Raw genomic sequence first — 20,098 nt, 5'->3', positions numbered from 1 at the left:
GAAGCAAAATTTGGATTAAAATTGGATCCCAGAAGGAATTTTGAAAAAGGTAAACAAAAATTTCCGACTGAAATTTGTTAAAAACGATTAAAAACTTAAAAAACTTAATTTTTTCAAGAAATTTTTCAAATTTTTACTTCAAAAAATCATTTTTTCTGAAGTATTAAAAGTGCTGCGATAAAAAATCATCAAAAAATGGGAGATGAAAATGAGAATTCTTGTGATAAGTTTGATGAAGTCAAGCCAGGTAAGAAATTTCGAATCAAATTTTTCATGTTTTTTAATTAATTTTTGTCAATTTTTGTAGATAAAATGTTCACATTGAAGAAATGGAATTCAGTAGCGATGTGGTCATGGGATGTAGAGTGCGATACTTGCGCAATTTGTCGTGTTCAAGTAATGGGTGAGTACAAAAGTCGAATTAATTATCATTTAGCGGAAGGGTATTAAGGCAGAAAGTTAAAGAAATCGATGAAAGTCCATTTAATTTATTGAGTTTCGTTCGAAATTATTATTTTTTCTCCTAAATTTGTAGAAAAATTGAAAATTTATGTATTCTGAAGTAACTAAAGAGCCGTTTTTCGATATTTATGAATATTGAGAGAAGAAACTTTTCCCATTTTGGTTTTTGGCGTGATGAGTTTTTGACGAAAATATGTCTCAGAGAAGGAAATTTACCTTTTGTTGGAATGAAATGTTCAACAATTCAACAATTTGTAGAAAATTATAAAAAATTTCCTGAATTTATTAAAATTAAAGCCGATTTTGTTTTTTTTTTAATTTTTAAAAAAATTATAATTTTTGATAATTTTGAGAAATTAAAATAAATTTTAAAAGAAATTTAAATTTTTTTTTTGGAATTTCTTTAATTTTGGCTTTGAATTGAAATTTTTCAAATAAAAAATTAATTTTAGCTGAAAAAACTAACAAGAAAAAAATAATTTTGAGACAATTTTTGTTTATGAAAAAATTCTTAAATATAAAAATTTAATTTAAATCGCATAAAAATTACTTTGAATTTGGACTTACCGTTGTTTAGACTTAAATTGATTTAAAATTAAAAAAAATTCTCGAAAAAAATTTAATTAATTAAAATTTTAATTTGTTAATCTTCAATTTTAATTTAAAATTTTAATTTTTTAAATAAAAGTTTAATAAAATAAAATCAAAATTTAAAAATTAATTTTTTTTAATTAACTAAAAATTTTTAAAAATTTTTTTAAATTTATAAAAAAAAAAAAAATTTAAAGAATAAAATAAAATTTTTTTAAATATAAATTTTTTATTTTAATTCAAAATTTTTTTTTAATAAAAAAATAAAATTTTAATTTATTATATTTTTTTCAAATAAAAATCTTTTGATTTGATCAAAGTTAAAAAAATATATTTTTTTTAAATTAAATCAATTAATTTTTTTATAATTTTTTTTTAAATAAAAGAAATAAATTTATTTATTTATTAAATATTTTTTTTAAATAAAATAAATTAATTTATTTATAAAATAAAAACAAAAATATTTATTGAATAAATTTTTTTTTAAAAAAAAATTAAAATTTTATATTTTTTATATTTTTTAAAATTTAATTTTAATAAAAAAAATAAAAATGAAAATATATTTTGATTAAAATTTTTTTTTTAAAAAAAAAAAATTAAAAAAAATAAAAAAAATATTTTTTTTTATTTTAACTTTTTTTTTAATAAAAAATAAAAAAAAACATTTTAGCTTTAAATAAGTATCATTTATTTTATTTTTATTAATAATGTCACTTGATTCATCGACATTTTATTTTTTTTAATGAATAAAACTTTAACAATTTCTAATAAATATTTACAAAATTCTTCTAAAACCTATAAATTCGGGAAAATATTCGGATTCGCCTTGAACAATTTGAGATTCTTCTAATTTCTACAATTATTCATTAAATTTGTATTTTTTTATCACTAATTATTTTTTATAATTTTGTTTTTCTTGTCTTTTGAATTTTCTACAAAAATAATATAATATTAACATCTTTTTGCTTATTTTGAGTTTTTTCTCTCAATTTCTAAAAAAATAATTCTAAACTAATTTCTACAATTTCTATTAATTTCCAACGAAAGTATTTACAATTTACATGCCCGACGGCATGGGTTTCAAGTTTGCTACTGAGCTCATTCGTCGTACGCGACCCAACATCTTGCGTTCGATGTCTTCCAAGGACTGACCTTGCGTTTCGGGCACGTAGAAGATGACAAAGAACAAGGAACAAACGCAAAACGAACCGAAAAGCCAGAAGGCACCGTGAGAACCGATGGTTGCTGCAAAAATTCATCAAAAATTAGCGAAATTCTCAAGAAATAAAATTTTTTGATACTCACCGACCATATCGACGAAAGTTTTTGTGACGACAAATGTGCACAACCAGTTGAAACCTGTGGCAACGGAAGCTGCAGAGCCTCGAATACGAGCTAAAAAAAATTTTTTTCATAAAATTTCGTTAAAAAATATATTTAAAAAAATTTACCTGGCAAAATTTCTCCCATCATCAACCACGGGATCGGTCCAAAGCCCAAACTGAAGCCAACGACAAAGATCACAAACGATGCAAGAGGCAACCATCCAATATTTTCGACATCATGCCCGCTGGATTTCAAATAAAAGAAGGCTCCAAGGGTCGCGAGTGTCAAAATCATCGCCGCATCCGAAATATAAAGCAAAATTTTGCGTCCCAAACGATCAATGAGCACCGTAGCGATGAAAACTGCGATAAAATTGACGATACCCACGATAATTGTGCACAAACTTTCATCGATTGTCGATCCGGCAGACTTGAAAATTGAAGTTGTGTAGAAAATGACGGCGTTTATACCGGATAACTGTTGGAAAAACATCAAACCAAGCGAAATACTCAAGGGTTTCAAATTCTGTCGTTTGAGTAATTCAAAAATTTGGGACCCGGATGATGATTTTTCTGCTTCCGAATGCGATTTCATGACACCTGAAACGAAATTTTATCAATTTTTGATGAAAAAAATTTTTTTTCGTGAATTACCTTTGAGCTCGGGTTCGATATTTGCCTGTTTTCCGCGTAACCATTGCAACGCCTTCCTCGCTTGCGGCTCCTTGCCCTTCGAAACGTACCATCTGGGCGTCTCGGGGATCAAAAACATCAAAATCAAGAATGGCACGGGCAGTGCAGCTCCCAAATACGCCAATTCGCTCCAATTCATGTACTTTCCGGCAACGAAACAGATCAAAATCCCGATATTACCAAAGGCAGTCGGCAATAATCCGAGTGTTCCTCGAACTTCCGGTTGCAAAGTTTCGCCCAAATACACGGGCAACGATAACGAAGCGATGCCAACGCAAAATCCGCTTAATGCTCGACCCGCGAGAACCATTCCGACGTCAACGGCGCACGCGATTAGCAGGCCCGAGATGATGAACGGAATGGAAGTTGCCAAAATTGTGTTGCGTCGACCGAGATATTCGATAAAGGGACCTCCGCAAACGCCTCCTGCAAGCCCAGCGAGGGGCATGAGACCTCCAATCCACGATTTTGCTTGTTCACTGACGTCGAAGGAGGTTATGTTACGATCTGTCATCGAGACGAGGGCGGGCGATGTGTAAGCGGAGGAAAATCCGACAACCATTGAACCGAGGGAAACGGCAATGGCGGCGATTATCTGTGAAAAAAATGAGAAAAAATTATTAATTTCATAAAAAATTCTTAAAAAATTGAGAAAACCTGAGGAAAAGTTTCTTGACTATTTTCCGAGTCCTCTCCTGGCAACGAAAATGACACGTGCGTGTCTGCGCGAAGTAACAACCGAACCATTTTTTAATTAATTTATTTTTTATTTACACTTTTTTATTAATTTTTTCCTATTTATTTCAACAAAAAATCCATTTTTCGTCTCAAAAAATTTTTTTTCTTCCTTATTTTTCGGGACACTCGCAACAAATGTCGCAATTAATTGTCGTGTCCTTGATTTTGAGACAATTTCAACGCGAATAAATTATTTAAGCACTCTTTTCGTTCGCAATTCGTGTCGTAAAATTCATTTTTGTGACATTTCCCAGTCATGTCAACAAGTGAAAAGAACTTGAAAAGCGAAAATTCGTTTCGCGAAAGTAAAAGATGATAAATAAAAATCGATGACGAGTTAATTGGTCAACAATTTTTTTTATATAATATGCCAAGAGGGGGTCTCTTTGGTCTCGTGTTTATTGTTTTCGTATGAAAAATAAAAAAAATACGAGATAAAAATAAAATTCCCTAAAATTAGAGTTTCCCCCTTTTTATTTTGTTTTGTTTTAAAATATGAAACAAGAGGCAATTTATTTAACATACATTTTCATTTAAAATAGTTTAAGCTCTGTGCGTAAGTTTTTTTTTTTAAAGTAATAGTCAAGTACATAAAGATTTAAGTTAATGGGACAGATAAAAAACTTGAAGTCCGGCACGTGTGTGTGGAGTTTGTTTATTTCTGAGAATTTGTTTGTTTATTTTGTTTGGAGTTTATTTATTATTTTTTTTTTTTATGAAAAATATTAATTTTTATATATTATTTTTATTAAAATAAATTTTTTTTTTTTTTTAAATTAAATTATTTTTTAATTATTTTTTTAATTATTCAATTTTATTAATTAATTATTTTAATTTTTGTAATATTTTTAATTAAAATTAAAAAAAAATTAATTAAATTTTTTTAAATTTTAAAATTTAAAATTTTTTTAAAAATAATAAATAATTAAAATTTTATTTAAAAAAATTTATTAAATTTTTAAAATTTTAATTTATAAAAATTTTATTTATTTAATTTATATTTTCTATTTTTTTTAATATAAATAATTTTTTTTTAATTTTTTTTTTAATTAAAAAATAAATACATAATAAATTATATTTCAATTAAATTCAATAAATTAAATTTACAAATTAAAAATATTTTTTTATTATTTAAAAAATTAAAAATTTTATTTAAAATAAATAATTTAATATTTTTTTAAATAAATAAAAATACCGGGCAACTCCATTCGTAAATGATTTAAAAAATATATTTTTTGATAATTAAAAATTATTTTGTGAGTAAAATTATTTTTTTTCCTATTTATGATTTAAAAAAAAATCATGAAAATATGTGAATTTTTCTTTATTTTTTTTTCTCATCATTATTTGCTCTGACAAAAAGCGCAAAATATTTATGCAAATTCGACGTGATTTTATTAATTTAAAACAAAATGACAATTGAGTGCGTCAAAAGAACAAATTTGAGGTAATTTTATCTGGTTTTGTCTGGACTGATTTTGTCCTGTTTTGTATTTTTTCAAACACTTGAGTCACAAGATTTTTTTTATTAATTTCAAAGTAATTTTCTTCCGGAAAATTTTTAATTTGTTTCGGTTATCGCTTTTACAAGTTAAATTACGAATTTATCACGTTTTTCATTAATTTTTTTCTTTTTTTATTGAATTTTAGATTTTTTATTGAAATTTTGTAAAAATCCGAGATAATTTTTTTAAGAAACTCCGAACAGCTTCTCCATGCTGTGTTGAGACGTTGACTAAAGTGAAAAATTGCGGATTATTTGTTTTTATAACGTAGATTGCACATATATTTAAGAGTTGTGGCTCTTTCAATTCTTGCCGTAATTTATATTCTAATAATGGATATGAGTGAGAATTACGGTACATATTGTTTTATTTTTATATCTCCGTACAAAATGTGGCGTTTCAAGTTATCCGCTTGTCCATCCATTTTAGTACATTGTTATAAATGATCAATGGCAAATGAAGTGACATGGAGATGATTTTGTAATCATCAAACTTGCGGAGGTAAAAATTTTCACAAAAAATTATTTAAATGTTTTAATTTCACTTTTTTTTTAAATATTAATTTTAATAAAGAATTTTATATTTTTTATTTAAATAATTATTTATTTAATTTAATTTTTTTTAATTAATGAATTATTTTATTTAATATTTTTTTTATTTAAATATAAAAAAAATCAATTAAAATTTTTATATCAAATAAATAAAAAAAAATTTGATGAATAATTAATAAAAAAAAATATTTTTCAAAATATTATTTTTTTTAAATTTTTTATTTAAATTTTTTATTTTTTTAATTTAAATATTTTTTTTAATTTTTTATGAAATTAAAATTTATTTCAAATAAAAATTTAAATAAAAAAAATTAATTTATTAAATTATAATATTTTTTTTCATTTCAATTTTTAATTTAATTAATTATTTATTCTTATTAACTAAGAAATATAAAAAAAATAATTTATAAAAAAAGTTAATGATCTTCAAAAAAAAAAAAATAAATAAAATAAATAATATTTAATATTCAAAAATTAATTTATTAATTTTTAATTTTGTTTTTTTTTTATTTTTTATACGTTTCATAAAATAATTCTTTAGAATTTTTATTTAATTTAAATTATTTTTTTTTAAATTTTTATTTAAAATAAAAATTTAATTTATTAAATTTTTTTTTTTAATTTATTAATTTTTTTTTCGTTTTAATTTAAAAAAAATAATTATTTAATTTTTTTTCTTCTAAAAAAAAAATTATTTAAAAATAAACAAGAAACCTTCAACAATAAAACTCTCGTCATATTCATTCGTCATCACGTGCAACGAAGGAGTGTACTTTTCAATTAAAACTTGATAGAAAATTGAATCTAAACTTATTTGACTCGTTTCAGGCGTGGAATTCTTATCACTTATCACCTTTTTTATTGACTTTTTATTCATACATACCTCACGTGAAAACCTAAACACCCACGTTGTTCCCAAAAAGGGACGACTTTCTTCTTCTTCAATTTCCATTTTTAACTTTTTTCTCTTAATTTTAATTTTTTTATGTTTTTTCTTCACCCGCAAGTCTTAATTGTGCAATTTTTGCGTTTAACTTCGCTTTTTATTTGAAAAAAAAATTGTTTATCTGTGTCTTTCTAACTTTTTTCCGCGACAAAGCACAATCCGCGGAGATATCGATTGAAATTCCTTTCGGAAATTCGCTGGCAAACTCAATTTTGACTATCATGGTGACTCGTTTGATGGAACTGTGCATATTTTGTTTCAGGTTCTTGATTGTATTTTGGCTGTTCATCACGTCTCGAATTACGTTGGCGTTGTCATTTGTTTTTTTTTTCTTGAGTTGCACTCACACCAAGAAAGGTGTCTTTATAGCAACAAAAAAATTCTTTATTTTTTTGAGCGGAGAATTAATCGGAACGAAATTCTCTAAAAATTTTCAAATCGCGCGCTCAACGATTAACGAGTCACGTTCTATCACGTGTGTCGTTATTTACTCAAAAAAAAAAAAAAAAAAAAAAAAAAATAGTAAACAACTTATCGCTGCTCCATTTTTTATTTATTTTAACGAGAAAAACGTCATACGAAAAAATTTTTCGGGTTTAAAGGTTAAAGTTAGTCAGTTTATTGTGCTTTTAACGCACACTTCGTACATTCGGACGAAATTAAAAAAAATAAAAACTGACAACTGATAAGAGAAAATATTTCATCATTTCATACAAAACAGATGATTTCTGGATTTATTTGCTTTTTGAAGGCGAGACGATGAGAGTTTGAAGGTCAAAAAGGACTCGGAAAGTGTTTTTTGCGTCAATCAAAGGCGCACAAATTGCAATTTTGTACTTACTTGCGAGTAATAGTAGATGGGATTTTCGGTTGGTCGGTAAATTTCGAGTTTTTGACTGCCATTGAGGGTAACTTGGCGCACCAAGGGACGCGCTTGATGCCGTTCTTCCTTGTCATTGAGGTCATCCATCTCGAAAAATCTTATACTTCGCTTAGATTCGACACTAATGTGCTTCGACGCTTGAAATTCTCGTCTTTGTTGGGCAAGATCTTCGTCGTCGCTTGAGGTATCTAAGTCCTAAAATGATTTTTTTTATTAAAAAGTTGAAAAAGTAATTTTTTTGAGTTAAAAAATTAAAAAAATTATTTTTTTTAATTAAAAAAAAAATTAAAAAAAATTTTAAAAATTATTTTAAAATTTTTTTTTTATGAGTAAAAAATTTTAAAAAATAATTTTTTCTTGAGTAAAAAATTTAAAAAATAATTTTTTTATGAGTAAAAATTTTAAAAATAATTTTTTCTTAAGTAAAAAATTTTAAAAATAATTTTTTTTGAGTAAAAAATTTTAAAAATAATTTTTTTTATGAGTAAAAAATTTTAAAAATAATTTTTTTATGAGTAAAAAATTTAAAAGTGATTTTTTTTAGTAAAAAAATTTAAAAATAATTTTTTTTGAGTAAAAAAATTTTAAAAATATTTTTTTTGAGTAAAAAAATTTTAAAAATAATTTTTTTTATGAGTAAAAAATTTAAAAATAATTTTTTTTAATAAAAAATAAAAAAAAGCTACCTTTAAGTCTACAATAAATGGTTTCGTGATATCTGGATCGACTTTCAGCAAATTTGAGCGTTCGCCCGTATCCTCATCACTTTCTGTCGAAGTTTCTTCCTTCTCGACGGCGAACCGGATATGGCGCGCGTCTAAACTTTTGTGTTTCCTTGCTTGAAATTGCTTCCGAGTATTCTCAAATTCGTCTTCCGACGATTCGTCTTTGCGCAAAAGTTGCTGAAGCTGTTTGGCGGAACGTGGATCCAATGACACGTGCTTTTTACTTTGAAATTGGCGACGAGCGTCGGTGTTGATTAAATGATGGATGTCCTAAAAATCGAAAAAAATTATTAAAAATCAATTTTTTTGACAAAATTCAGTGACTTACGTTCAACAACAATCTCTTCGCTGAACTCTGACTCTTGAATTTTTGGAAGTGAGCACGTTGTGCGTTGAAATCCTGCAACGTATCTTGCTCCTCGTCCCCGAAATTGTCCTCGAACGAGACACGAGAGTCTTTGACGAGTGCCGGCGTAGGTTTTTTCACAACAGGCGGCGTCGGAAGTTCAACACTGAACGGATTTTCGGGCTTCCGTGAAGGCGGCGACGATGCTATCGGCTGATTATCGAGACTTATCAAGTTTGTGTCGAGAACAACTGTCTCCAATGGGGCTTCAGATGCTCCCGATCCTCCCGGTTGAGGCGCTGCGGGCTTGTTTCGCTGCGGACTGCGGGAAAATTGACGATTTGGCGGCGGAGGAAACACGCGTTGGTATCCTTGTTGCAAAGGATCATCCTGAAAAAAATAAAAAAAATATTTTATTAAAAAATTTAAAAAAAAAATTAAAATTTTTACCAAAAATTAAAAAAAAATCAAAATTTAAATTAGAATCGCGCAAAAATAAATCCTCGCACAGCAAACTCTTCGAACGAAATAAATCACATTACTAAAATGTGAAATTTATAATGCAATAATATAATGAGAATCTGAATCTGTTTCGTAAACAAGAAGAGACTCTAAGACATATCACAAACATCCCTCGAGTACAACGTACGACAAAAGCGTAGAGCAGAAGCTGAGAGTTGTAAGCTTTTCAAAACTGATAATTACTTTATTTCAATATTTATTCGGTTGTAAGATGAGAATTTACTTTTTTTTTTATTATTCTTGTGATTGTATTAGGAGTCACTTTTCTAAAGCATTTTGTTCTAAAAATTAGTTTTTGATGAGTTTTGGGTCTGTCTGTTTTAAGAAAAAATTTTAATTTATTATTTTATGAAAAAATTATTAAAGTTTTATAAATTTCTTTTTTTATGTTAAAAAAATTGATGCTTTTAATTAATTATAGCGGATTTTTGGAAAAAACTTTATAAAAAATTTAATAATAAATTTATTTTAATTTTTTAAAATTTATTTCGTTAAATAATTACAAAAAAAAAAAAAAATAAAAATAAATAAATAAATTTTTTATAAAAATTAAACATTTATTTAATTTAATATTTTTTTAATTAAAAAAAATGGCAAAAAATTTTTTTTTTAATACTTTTAAAATTTAAATTAATTTTTTTTTATTTTTGAGTATTAATTTTTGTTTTTTTAAATTATTTTTTTTAAAGATTTTTAAAAATTATTTTTGAAAATTAGGTATTCTTAAAAAAAAAATAAAAAAGCAAAAAATAATTTTTTTGTATATTTTTTAATTCTTCAAAATTATTTATATTTGATTATTAATTCTTCAAATATTATTTTCAAAATTTCAAAAATATTTTTAAAAAATTTTAGATATTTTTTTTTAAATTAAAAAAAATATTTATTTATTTAATTTTTTTTTTGATTATTTAACGAATTAATTTTAAAAAAATTAAAAGGAATTAATTATTAATTTAAAAAAAAATTCAATTTAATTTTGCAATTTATTTCATAAAGTTTTTTTTTTTAGAAAAGTTTTGATAATTTTTGATTAAATTTTTAATTTTGGAGTAATAAAAAAGTTAAAAATTTTATTTTTAAAAAAAATTAATAAAATTTTATAAAATATCTTAAAAAAATATTAAAATTTAAAAAATTAAAAAAAAATATAATTTGAAAAAACGCTCAAGTCATATTTAATTAATTTTTGTTAAATTATGCGAAAATCGAATAAAATTCCTCTCTTGTACGATCATCATGCAATCACAAGCTAATCAACCGCTAATTTAAAAAAAAGTTGAAATTTGACTCTCATCACATCATTATCATCTAAAAACCTGCATTCCAAGAGAGTTTTTTTTAATAAATTTTTTTATTGCGCTCTCCTTCCGTATTTAACTAAAAATATTATTTTTACGATTTTATAAGGAGCTTGAATGACAAATTGTCACACACAGAGTCCCACGAGAGAGAGAATGAGCATTTCTTATCACTTATTTGTTTGTACAGCAGATCATCCGAAAGACGTGTGGAATATTTATTACATTTCTCCGGCACATGTTTCGCTCGGGAAGGTCACTTTTCTTACCTAAAGTCTCGTCAACATCATTTTCGAGCAATTTTCACATTTTTCCTTCACTTCCATTCATCGCCATTTACGCGTCAATTGATCTCAAGCAGCGTGAATGTTGGTTTCGTGACGTAAATTCATCATAAAAATTTTTTTTTTTATTTCAAACGAGCAACAAGTCAATTTTTTTTTCACAATTTTTCTCCGAGTTTTAGTCGAATTGTTGCATTTTCTTAATGATATGCATGAACTTGAGTTTTCATTGTAAACATCTATTCTATGGGCATACAAGCGGTAAAAAAACAGTAAAAGAGGAAGAAAATCAGCTGTGAGTATACGAGCAGCGAGCGTACGAGCAAAAAATATACTAAAAATGTGTGTCAACATTAATTAAGAGGCAAGCTCGAAGACGAAAACACGGAAAGAAATGCATTCGGGCAGCATCGATGGGAGGTACGGGTCGTGTGTGGCTGAAAAATTGTAGAAAAAGCACGCGCAGTGAATGAAGCGATATTTCCAGAATGGCTTATCTCTTGTAAACGTATCTTTCTAGATATGCTTTGTTTATATTTACTCGAACGTACATGAATGGGCATGAGCAAAAAAGTTACAGAGATAAGGTTTGAGGTCCGTTAAAATATTTTCACAGGTAAAAATTTGACATTGAAAAATTTTTTAGCTTAATTATGCTTGAAATTATTTTTTTTTTAATTTTGAAGCTTTTAAATTTTATTTTAATACAATATTTCGTTAAATTTTTAATATTTTACGAAAAAATTTATATTTAATTTTTAATTAATTATTTTTTTTTTAATTTTTAATAATATTTTTTTTAAATTTTTTAATAATAAAATACATATGTATTTTTTTTATATTTATTAAAAATTAAAAAAAAAATTATAATAAAATTTAATTTTAAGATTTTTTTATCAATTTTTTTTAAAATGCTTAAAAAAATTTCTAAAATTAATTTTCTTTTAAATTATTAATTTTCTTACTGAAAATATTTTTTTTTATTTTTTAAATGTTGAAAAAATAAATACATTTCGTTAGTAAAAAAAATAAATTTGAATTAAATTAAATTTAAAATTTTTTTCTTATAAATTTTTTAAATTTTTAAAAAAAAAATTAAAAATAAATTTTTTTATTAATTTTTTAAATTTTTAAAAAATAAATAAATTTAATTAGTTAAAAAAATAATTAATTAATTAAATAAATAAGTTATTTAAATTATTTATAAAATAAAGCTAAAATAAATTTGAATTTATAATAATTTAATTTAAATTTTTTTTTAATTAAAATTTAATTTTAATATTTTTTTTAATAATTTTATTTTTTTTTAAATTTAATTTTTTGAATATTTTTTTTTAATATTTTGCTCTTAAAAAAATTAAATTTAATTCAAATTCTTCAAATATCAATTTTTTTACCTGTGAAAATATTTTTTTTTAAATATTAAAAATTTATTTTAACTAAAAATTATTCAATAATAAATTAATTGAAGAGTTAGAACACATGCAACAAACATTCAGACTCAAGAAATTATTAAAAAATTAATTTTGATTAAAAATAAATAAAAATTTATATTTACCGTCTTTTTTGAGTTAAGTGCGACTCCATTTTTCGTCACGCCATTAATATTTAAAATATTATTGTTATTTATCTGTAACTTCCCATTAACTGGCAGGACACTTGTTGAAGCTCTTCTTCCCATGATGGGCGGATCTGCGGTATAATCGACTGGTCTTCGTCTCATTTTGACTTTTTCTCTTACCTTATTTTTTAATTTTTAATTATTTAATTTAAAACTGGGTTGCAAACACATAAAAAACACACGATTGTCACTTTTTTTTTTTTTTTTTTGTTAGTTAATTTCTATTTTTGTTGAAATTTAGCGGCATGTCTTTGTAAATGTTTTTGTTTATTATTTTTTGACAAACTATTTATTTATAGATTTATTTTGATTGCGTATGATGAAATTTCCATGCAATGCGCGATGCGATGTAAACAAGACGAAAAAAAAAAATAAAAAAAAAAGTAGATTAGTTTTGATGATTATTTTTTAAAAAAATTATTTGTTAGTAAAAAATAGTAATTTGCTCTAATTTACTAATCTATTAATTTATCTAGCCAAGTCCATTATCCCAACACCAAACAAATAAAAAATGCATCGAACGGTAAAATGACCTTGACATTGTATTGTAATAACTAGACAACACGACACGTGTATGGAGTTAACATACAAAGGCAACGAAAAAAAAAATTGAGAGAATTGACTGAATTTCCATATCTCTCTCGAAAAGTTGTTTTTTTCTTCAACCTGTATGGGGTTTGTTACAAGAAAAAAATGTAAAGCTCGACGTAGGAAAATTATTCTCTCTCTCAGACCGGAATTTTTGTTTGATGGGGTTACAATGCGAGTCTGTTGTTGTAAAAAATGTCGCTTTGAGAACTTGTTTTCGTGATAAGAGGAGGAATGTGCAGTGAAGTAGACAAGTTTTTTCTGTAGCTTTGAGGCTTTTGCTTATAATTGTTATAAAAAAATAATAATTTGCTTAAAAAATTTAATTTTTAACAACTAATATTTTAATAATAAAAATTTTATTTTTTTTTTAAATAATTTTTAAATTTAATTTTTTTACAAATAATTTGTTAAAAATTGAGAAAAATTTAAATTTAATTAGCAGAAAAAATTAAAAATAATTTTTAATTGTCAAATTCGATTTTTGTGAAAATTTCATTAATTTGTTTTCTTTTAAATTTTAATTATTCAATTTTTATTTTTAATCAGAAATTGTTTAAATAAAAAAATAATTATTAAAATTATTTAAAATAAATAAAAAATAATTTTTTTAAAAATTAAAAATTAATAAATTAAAATTAAAAAAAAAAATTTTAAAATAAAAAAAAATTACTAAAATTTTCAAAAAATAAAATATTTATTGTTGTTAATAATTACATTTTCAAGCAAAGGAATTATTTCTTAACTTTTTTCTAATTTTTGAAACATTTTAAATTTTTTTTTGGTTTATTTTGTACAAATTTTGATATTTTTTTTTACTTTTTGACTTGAAAAATTTAAAATAAAAGTAATTGTCTTTTTATTATTTTTAATAAAATAAAATTAAAAAATAAAAAAAAAATAAATTAAATTAAAAAAAAAAATAATAATAAAAAAGTATTAAAATAATTAATTGAAAAATACTAAAAAATTATGTTTAAAAAATGAATGAAAAGTAAAATAATTATAAAAAAAATAAAAAAATATTTTTTTTAGAAATCTGCCTTTCAAAAAATTATTTAACTTGAAAATCAAATTTAATATAAAACTCGTACAAAAATTCTTCGAAAAAAAAATCGCAAAAATTAGCACAACAAATTTCCAATAATTCGCTAACGATTTGCTAATGCGCCGCTAAGTAATGACTCTATCATTACCGTCCTAATTATTATTTTTGTTGTAAGAACCTTGACTTGCTATTCATATTGTTATTAAATAGAAAAAAAATATCATTTGAAAAAAAGCATTTACTTCCGACTAATTTTTGCAACTTTCAAGGTTCGTGTGACAATTTTTTTTATAGATAGATTATTATTTATTATTTTTTTTATAAATAATAAAAAAAACACTTTGTCAGCTGAATATCGGAAGAATTGACGAAAGGTGTGTACTTCTGAATATTTTATAAATGTGTGAGTGAGTTTATTGATTGTTCCTCGTCAAAGGTCATAATTTTATCGATTTTTACTTTTTTTTTTTATTTTTTTACGATTTGACACGAAAACTGATATCTCACCTGCAAATTATCACTTTTATCTTAATTGCTTTATTTATTAACTCCCGTTGTTAAAAATCGACAAGTTGACGACATGTTTCATGATAAAAAATTATTCTACGTCATTTTGTAACACTTCCATTGCAATTCGAAGAATTTTTTTAAAAACACCTGACTTTCATTAATAATCATAAAAAATCGCGTGTATTCAACTTTTTTTTCGTTTTCATTAAAAAAAATAAAAAAAAATCACTTTTTCACTACTGAAGCAACGATAATAAACTGCTTGCGTTGCTCATTGTTTGTACGGGACGAGCCTCCAGACTGAATAAATTGTGTCGTTGTGTGCGGTAGAGCTGTGTGAGTGAATGTTGCTTGTGTGCAAACTACCACAAACGAGTTTTAGTTTTATCCATTGCGGAGCTTCTGTTTTGTGTTTACTTTGTGATAAACCTTCGCGCAGCTGATTCACGGATCGTTGTGCGTGAAAGGTAATTTTCGAATAATAAATTTTTTGACGTCAGCGGTTGTATTTTTATCATTTTTATCGCTTTTTATGACAAATTGTGGGAAATTCGGAAAAATTTATTGATGGGCAAGTCCATTTAATAATTTTGTAAGGTGAAAATTTTTCCGGTTTTTGATAAATAAATCGTTATTTAAATTTTTTTAACTCAAAAAGTTAAAATTTACCTTAAAATAGGAATTTAAATAAAAATTGACGTTTGTCAAAATGACAGTTGAAAAAAAAAATTATTTTAAGCCAAAAAATTAAAAATTTATGAGAATTTTTGACAGCTGTCAAAATGAAAGCTGTCAAAATTTTCGTTCAAATTTTATTTTTTTTTTAAATTTTATATTTTAATAGTTGAAATACTCAATTATTAGCCGTTTCCATCGAAAAATTTAAATTTTGTCATTTTTTTTTTGACAGCTGTCAATATTAAAAATTATTATAAATGTCAAAATTTTATAAAAATCACATTTTGAGGCATATTTAAGATTCTTTTTAAGTTATCTGATGAATGTTCAAATAAATTTTAAATTTTAATTAAAAATTTTGACATTTATGAAAATGACAGCTGTCAAAATTTTCATAAAAATTTCAATTTTTTTAATTTTTTGTTAATTTGACTTTTATTAATTTTTTTTTGACATTTATCAAAATTTAAAAAAAAAAATTCAATTTGTTTAAAAATTTAATAAAAATTAAATTTTCATTTATATTTAAGAAACATTTTAAAAATTTATTTAATAAATATTAAATTTCAATTAAAATTTTTGACATTCAAAATGACAGCTGTCAAATTTTTAATTTTATTTTATTTTATTTTTTAAAATAAATTTTTTTTTTTTTTTTTTTTTTTTTGAAAAAATTAATTAATTAAATAAAATTTTTAAAATTAACTTAAATTTTTTAATTCAGATATTTTCTATTTTTTCAAAAACTATTTTTTTTTATTTTTAAATTTTTAATGGAATTCCCCTCTAAATTTATTTAAAAATTTGTCTCACTTCCATATGCCATTAAAAAAAATTCATAGGAAAATAAATGCAACTACTCAGCAAAAAAAAACCGTTCAACCAGCATGTTAACAGATAAATACTTGAGCAATGACGAAGAAAGAGCAAGGTCACATGAAAGACAATCTCTAACCTCGCCTTCTTCTTCTTTCCTCGTATTTATTTGTCTCTCGTAAAAACATGTCAATCAACCGCCAGCATCACGCTGTACACATATTTGTGCCACTAAGTAACCAAACAATTAATAATATATAAAAATAGTCCATAAATAACCCGTGAATAGAAAACTAGAGTAGTTTGACAGGAAATTTAAAGCAAAAGAACCCGATAAGTCGTTAAAATAAAAGCAAATCTCCCAAAACCAAAAATAGATTTTTTTTTTTTGAATAAAATTAATTAAAAAAAACATGTTTTTTTACCTGATCAGCGATAGTTCGTTTAAGTTTATCCACAATTTTGCCCATAGCACCGGAACTATTCGATCTCGGTCGTTGACTCATTTTGACTTTTTCTTATTTTTTGTGGTTCAGAAATCGATCATAAATTCAACATTTATTATTTAAATTTTTTTTCACAGTTTTTTTTATATGGTTTGTTTATTTTTGTTTGATTTCTTTTCGTACTTTGCACTTTAATTTTTTTTTATTAAGTTGAGTGTAGAGTAATTTTTGCTCTCAATTCTTAAAACATTTTTTAATTGATCTTGATCACTCTTCAAGTTTTTATTAACTTGATTGATTTATGTTACGCAATTTTGTTGTGATTTCTGAAAAAAAAATAAAATAAAAAGAATTTGCTTTAATGTTGAAAAATTTAATTTAAAAAAAAATTAAATAAATAAAAAAATTATTTAAAATTATTTTATTAATTAATTAAAATTAATTTAAATAAATATTTTTTATTAAATTATTTTTTTTTTAATTATTAAAAAATTTATTTAATTGAATTTATAATAACTATAATTTTTAATAATAAAAAAATTTTTTAATTGAAAATATTTTTTTTAATTTTTAAAATAATTTTTTTTATTAAATTAAATTTTTTTAAAAATATTTTATTTAATTAAAAAAATAATTTAAAAAATTGTAAAATATTTTTTTTAACTAAATATTTAAAAAAATCGAATTTCAATAATAATTAATTATTTTTTAAATTATTTATTTAAAATTATTATTAATTTTAATTAAGATTTAATAAAAAAAATTAATTCAAAATTTTGAATTAAAATTTAATTTTAAAAAAATATTATTTTGTTGCAATTTTCGATAATTTTGAATCCAAAATAATTTCTCTAACAATAGAAAAATCCATAAAACGTCACTTGTTTGCCCATTTTAAACCTTTTTTCAAAAACATTAATTGCCCTAATAGCTGTGCCTTGATGTTTCTTTCGCACAAGGCGTTGACAGCTAATGGCGATAGATATTCACTTTTAATTAAATTCAATTAAAATTTATATAATAATTCGCTCAATTAACGTCTCGTGTTTGGTTCAGTGATTTGGAGCTCGTGAAAAATTCGCCGTTGTCACATTCTTCGTTGATAAGAAATTTTATGAATGATCGGAAAAAATTCAAAAACTAATTTTTCCTCTTGTTTTGTTTGTTTATTAATAACTGCAGTCTCGTCAAATTGTGCCAACAAGTAACAGTGTAACATTTTTTGTCTAGAACTAAAAATACACTTGTAATGTACTTGAACACATGCGAAATATTTTTCACGGTTTCTTTTTTTTGTTTGATAAGGTCGTAATGGTGCTTGATTGTCTCTTGTCGATTTATTTATATTTTTTGAACATTTGCCTTCGTTTTTTTTTTGAGTTCTAAACATTTTACGAGCAAAATTTTACTTTTTTTTTTGTTGCGGTTGCTGCCGACTGACGAGCTCAATTTATTTTTAATTATCTTGTTTTGTACTTTTTGTGATTGATGAGCAGTTATGTAATATTTATTTCTAATTTTTCTCACATTTTTTTATTTTAATTTTTTTTTTCAATTAAAATAAACAAACAAATGACCTTTTTTCAATTTTAATTCAATTCATTTTTTTATTTTTTTTTAAATAAATAATTATGTAAATATTTTGACGTGTTACAAAAAATATTTTATTTACTTTTTTATTTTTTTTTCGCAGAAAATAACTTTTGTGACGTGTCAAGTTATTTGCACTTTGATAGATAAAAAATTAAAAAAAAAAAATAAACACAGGCTTTATTTTTCGGCTGATGAAATAAAACTGTTAGACAACGTTTTTTAACTTGCAGTATACTGACAACTGAAACGTACATGACAATACACGGCTCTTTTATAGAATTCGGCGCGGCAGTTGTGTTGGAGCTCTCACAACTACATGCTCACACGAAATTTCAGGCTAACTACCAGTATGGTTTTCTACGTATTTCAATGTATTGCATCAGCGTCTATATATGATTTATATTTTTATCTTATAGATATATATCACTTTTTAATGAATTGGGTACAAAAAATTGTTTAAAAATTACTTAGAAAAAATTCTGGACTTTGTCACGATTTTTTTCAACTTTAAAACTTAAATTAAGTTAATAAAAATTTTTTAAAATATTTTTTTTTAATTTTAAATTAAATTAATTTTAATAAATTTTATTATTTTAATTAATTTTTTTAAATTATTATTTAATTTATTTTATTTATTTTTAATTTATTTTTAAAAAAATTAATTTAAATTAAAATTAATTTTTTTTTTTAAATAAATTAATTTTAATTAATTATTTTTAATTATTTTTTTTATTTATTTTAATAAATTTATTTATTTTTAATTTATTTTAAATTTAAAAAATTAAAAAATAAAAAATTTTTTAATTTATAATTAATTTAAGTTAAAATAATTTTAATAAATTTATATAAATTTAATTAATTTATTTATTTATTTATTTTTTTTATTTAAATTTATTTTTAAAAAATTAAAATAAATTGACAAGCCCCTTAAAAAAATAATCTAATAATTTATCAATTTTTTTTTCTTTATTTCAGACGCATGTTTACGCTGCCAAGCGGAAAGCAAGAAGGATGTCGGTCGCCAAGATTGTGTCGTTGTCTGGGGCGAATGTAACCATTCCTTCCATCATTGCTGTATGTCGTTATGGGTGAAGCAAAATAATCGTTGTCCATTATGTCAACAAGAGTGGTCCATTCAACGAATGGGAAAATAAAAAAATTCTCTAAATTAATTGAAAATTTCCTCATTTTTTGTTATTATCGGAAAAATAAATAAATTAAAAATTTTAAAATAAATTGTTTCAAGGATTCCCAAACAAAAAAAAAAACAAATGAAAAGTGAAAATTATGTAAAAATATCACAAAAATTTATAATAATAGCAATTTGTTTACAAAGTTTACCGCGTGACTTGCGACATATTTTTTCTCCACGAAAAATGCCATTAAAATGTTTTTTTTTGTGTGTTTGAAAAGAAAGAAAGAAAACAATGCGTAAGACAATTTTAATGTACGTGGGCACATTTTCAAAAAGTCTCAGTACGCAGGCCTATTTTTAGAATAATTTTTACTTGTTTTTGAAATATCGCCAAAAAAATGATTTAAATGTAGGTTTGGATAGTTTCGTTTTTATTATTGCGAGTTTTTGTATGAAAAATTGAGTTTTGAACGTCTTGATGTCTTTTCAAAAAATTTTCAAAAATTCTTTTGATTAATTAATAAAATTTAATTTAAATAAAATTATTTAAAATTTTTTATTTAAATTTTTTTAATTAAAATATTTTTTTAATTTTTTAAAATAATTTTTTTATTTAATATTATTTTACAAATAATATTATTAATTATTAATTTTATTATTTTAATTAAATTATTTTATAAAATTAATTAATTTAATTTAAAAAAAAATTTAATTTTTTTAAAATTATTTTCATTAATACGGAAAAAATGAATAATTTTATTAATTTCTTATAAAATTTAAAAAACAAAACT

The 20,098-nt window shown here is 23.1% G+C and overlaps 2 protein-coding genes across 3 annotated transcripts; one reads left to right on the top strand and one right to left on the bottom strand.

The window, feature by feature from the left end:
- Positions 1-34: 34 nt before the first annotated feature.
- On the top strand, positions 35-19,394 carry LOC134831974 (RING-box protein 2). Its single transcript, XM_063845831.1, has 3 exons — positions 35-247; positions 308-403; positions 19,148-19,394. The coding sequence occupies exons 1-3, from the start codon at positions 196-198 to the stop codon at positions 19,324-19,326; spliced, it is 327 nt and encodes a 108-aa protein (XP_063701901.1). The 5' UTR covers positions 35-195; the 3' UTR covers positions 19,327-19,394.
- On the bottom strand, positions 1,725-16,880 carry LOC134831970 (facilitated trehalose transporter Tret1-like). 2 transcript variants are annotated; one of them, XM_063845824.1, is made up of 9 exons: positions 16,559-16,880; positions 12,431-12,778; positions 8,748-9,155; positions 8,381-8,689; positions 7,653-7,889; positions 3,033-3,666; positions 2,505-2,978; positions 2,359-2,448; positions 1,725-2,298 (listed from the first exon to the last, which is right to left on the bottom strand). In XM_063845824.1, exons 2-9 carry the CDS (start codon positions 12,593-12,595, stop codon positions 2,111-2,113), a joined length of 2,505 nt encoding a protein of 834 aa, XP_063701894.1. In that variant the 5' UTR covers positions 12,596-12,778; positions 16,559-16,880; the 3' UTR covers positions 1,725-2,110. The 2 variants fall into 2 exon arrangements, with proteins under 2 accessions (XP_063701894.1, XP_063701895.1); XM_063845825.1 differs by lacking the exon at positions 12,431-12,778 and having other exon boundaries at positions 16,559-16,877.
- Positions 19,395-20,098: the final 704 nt, after the last annotated feature.

The sequence above is a fragment of the Culicoides brevitarsis genome, chromosome 2 (assembly GCF_036172545.1).
Source record: "Culicoides brevitarsis isolate CSIRO-B50_1 chromosome 2, AGI_CSIRO_Cbre_v1, whole genome shotgun sequence".
NCBI lineage: Eukaryota > Metazoa > Arthropoda > Insecta > Diptera > Ceratopogonidae > Culicoides > Culicoides brevitarsis.
This window is presented reverse-complemented; position numbering and strand designations above follow the sequence as displayed.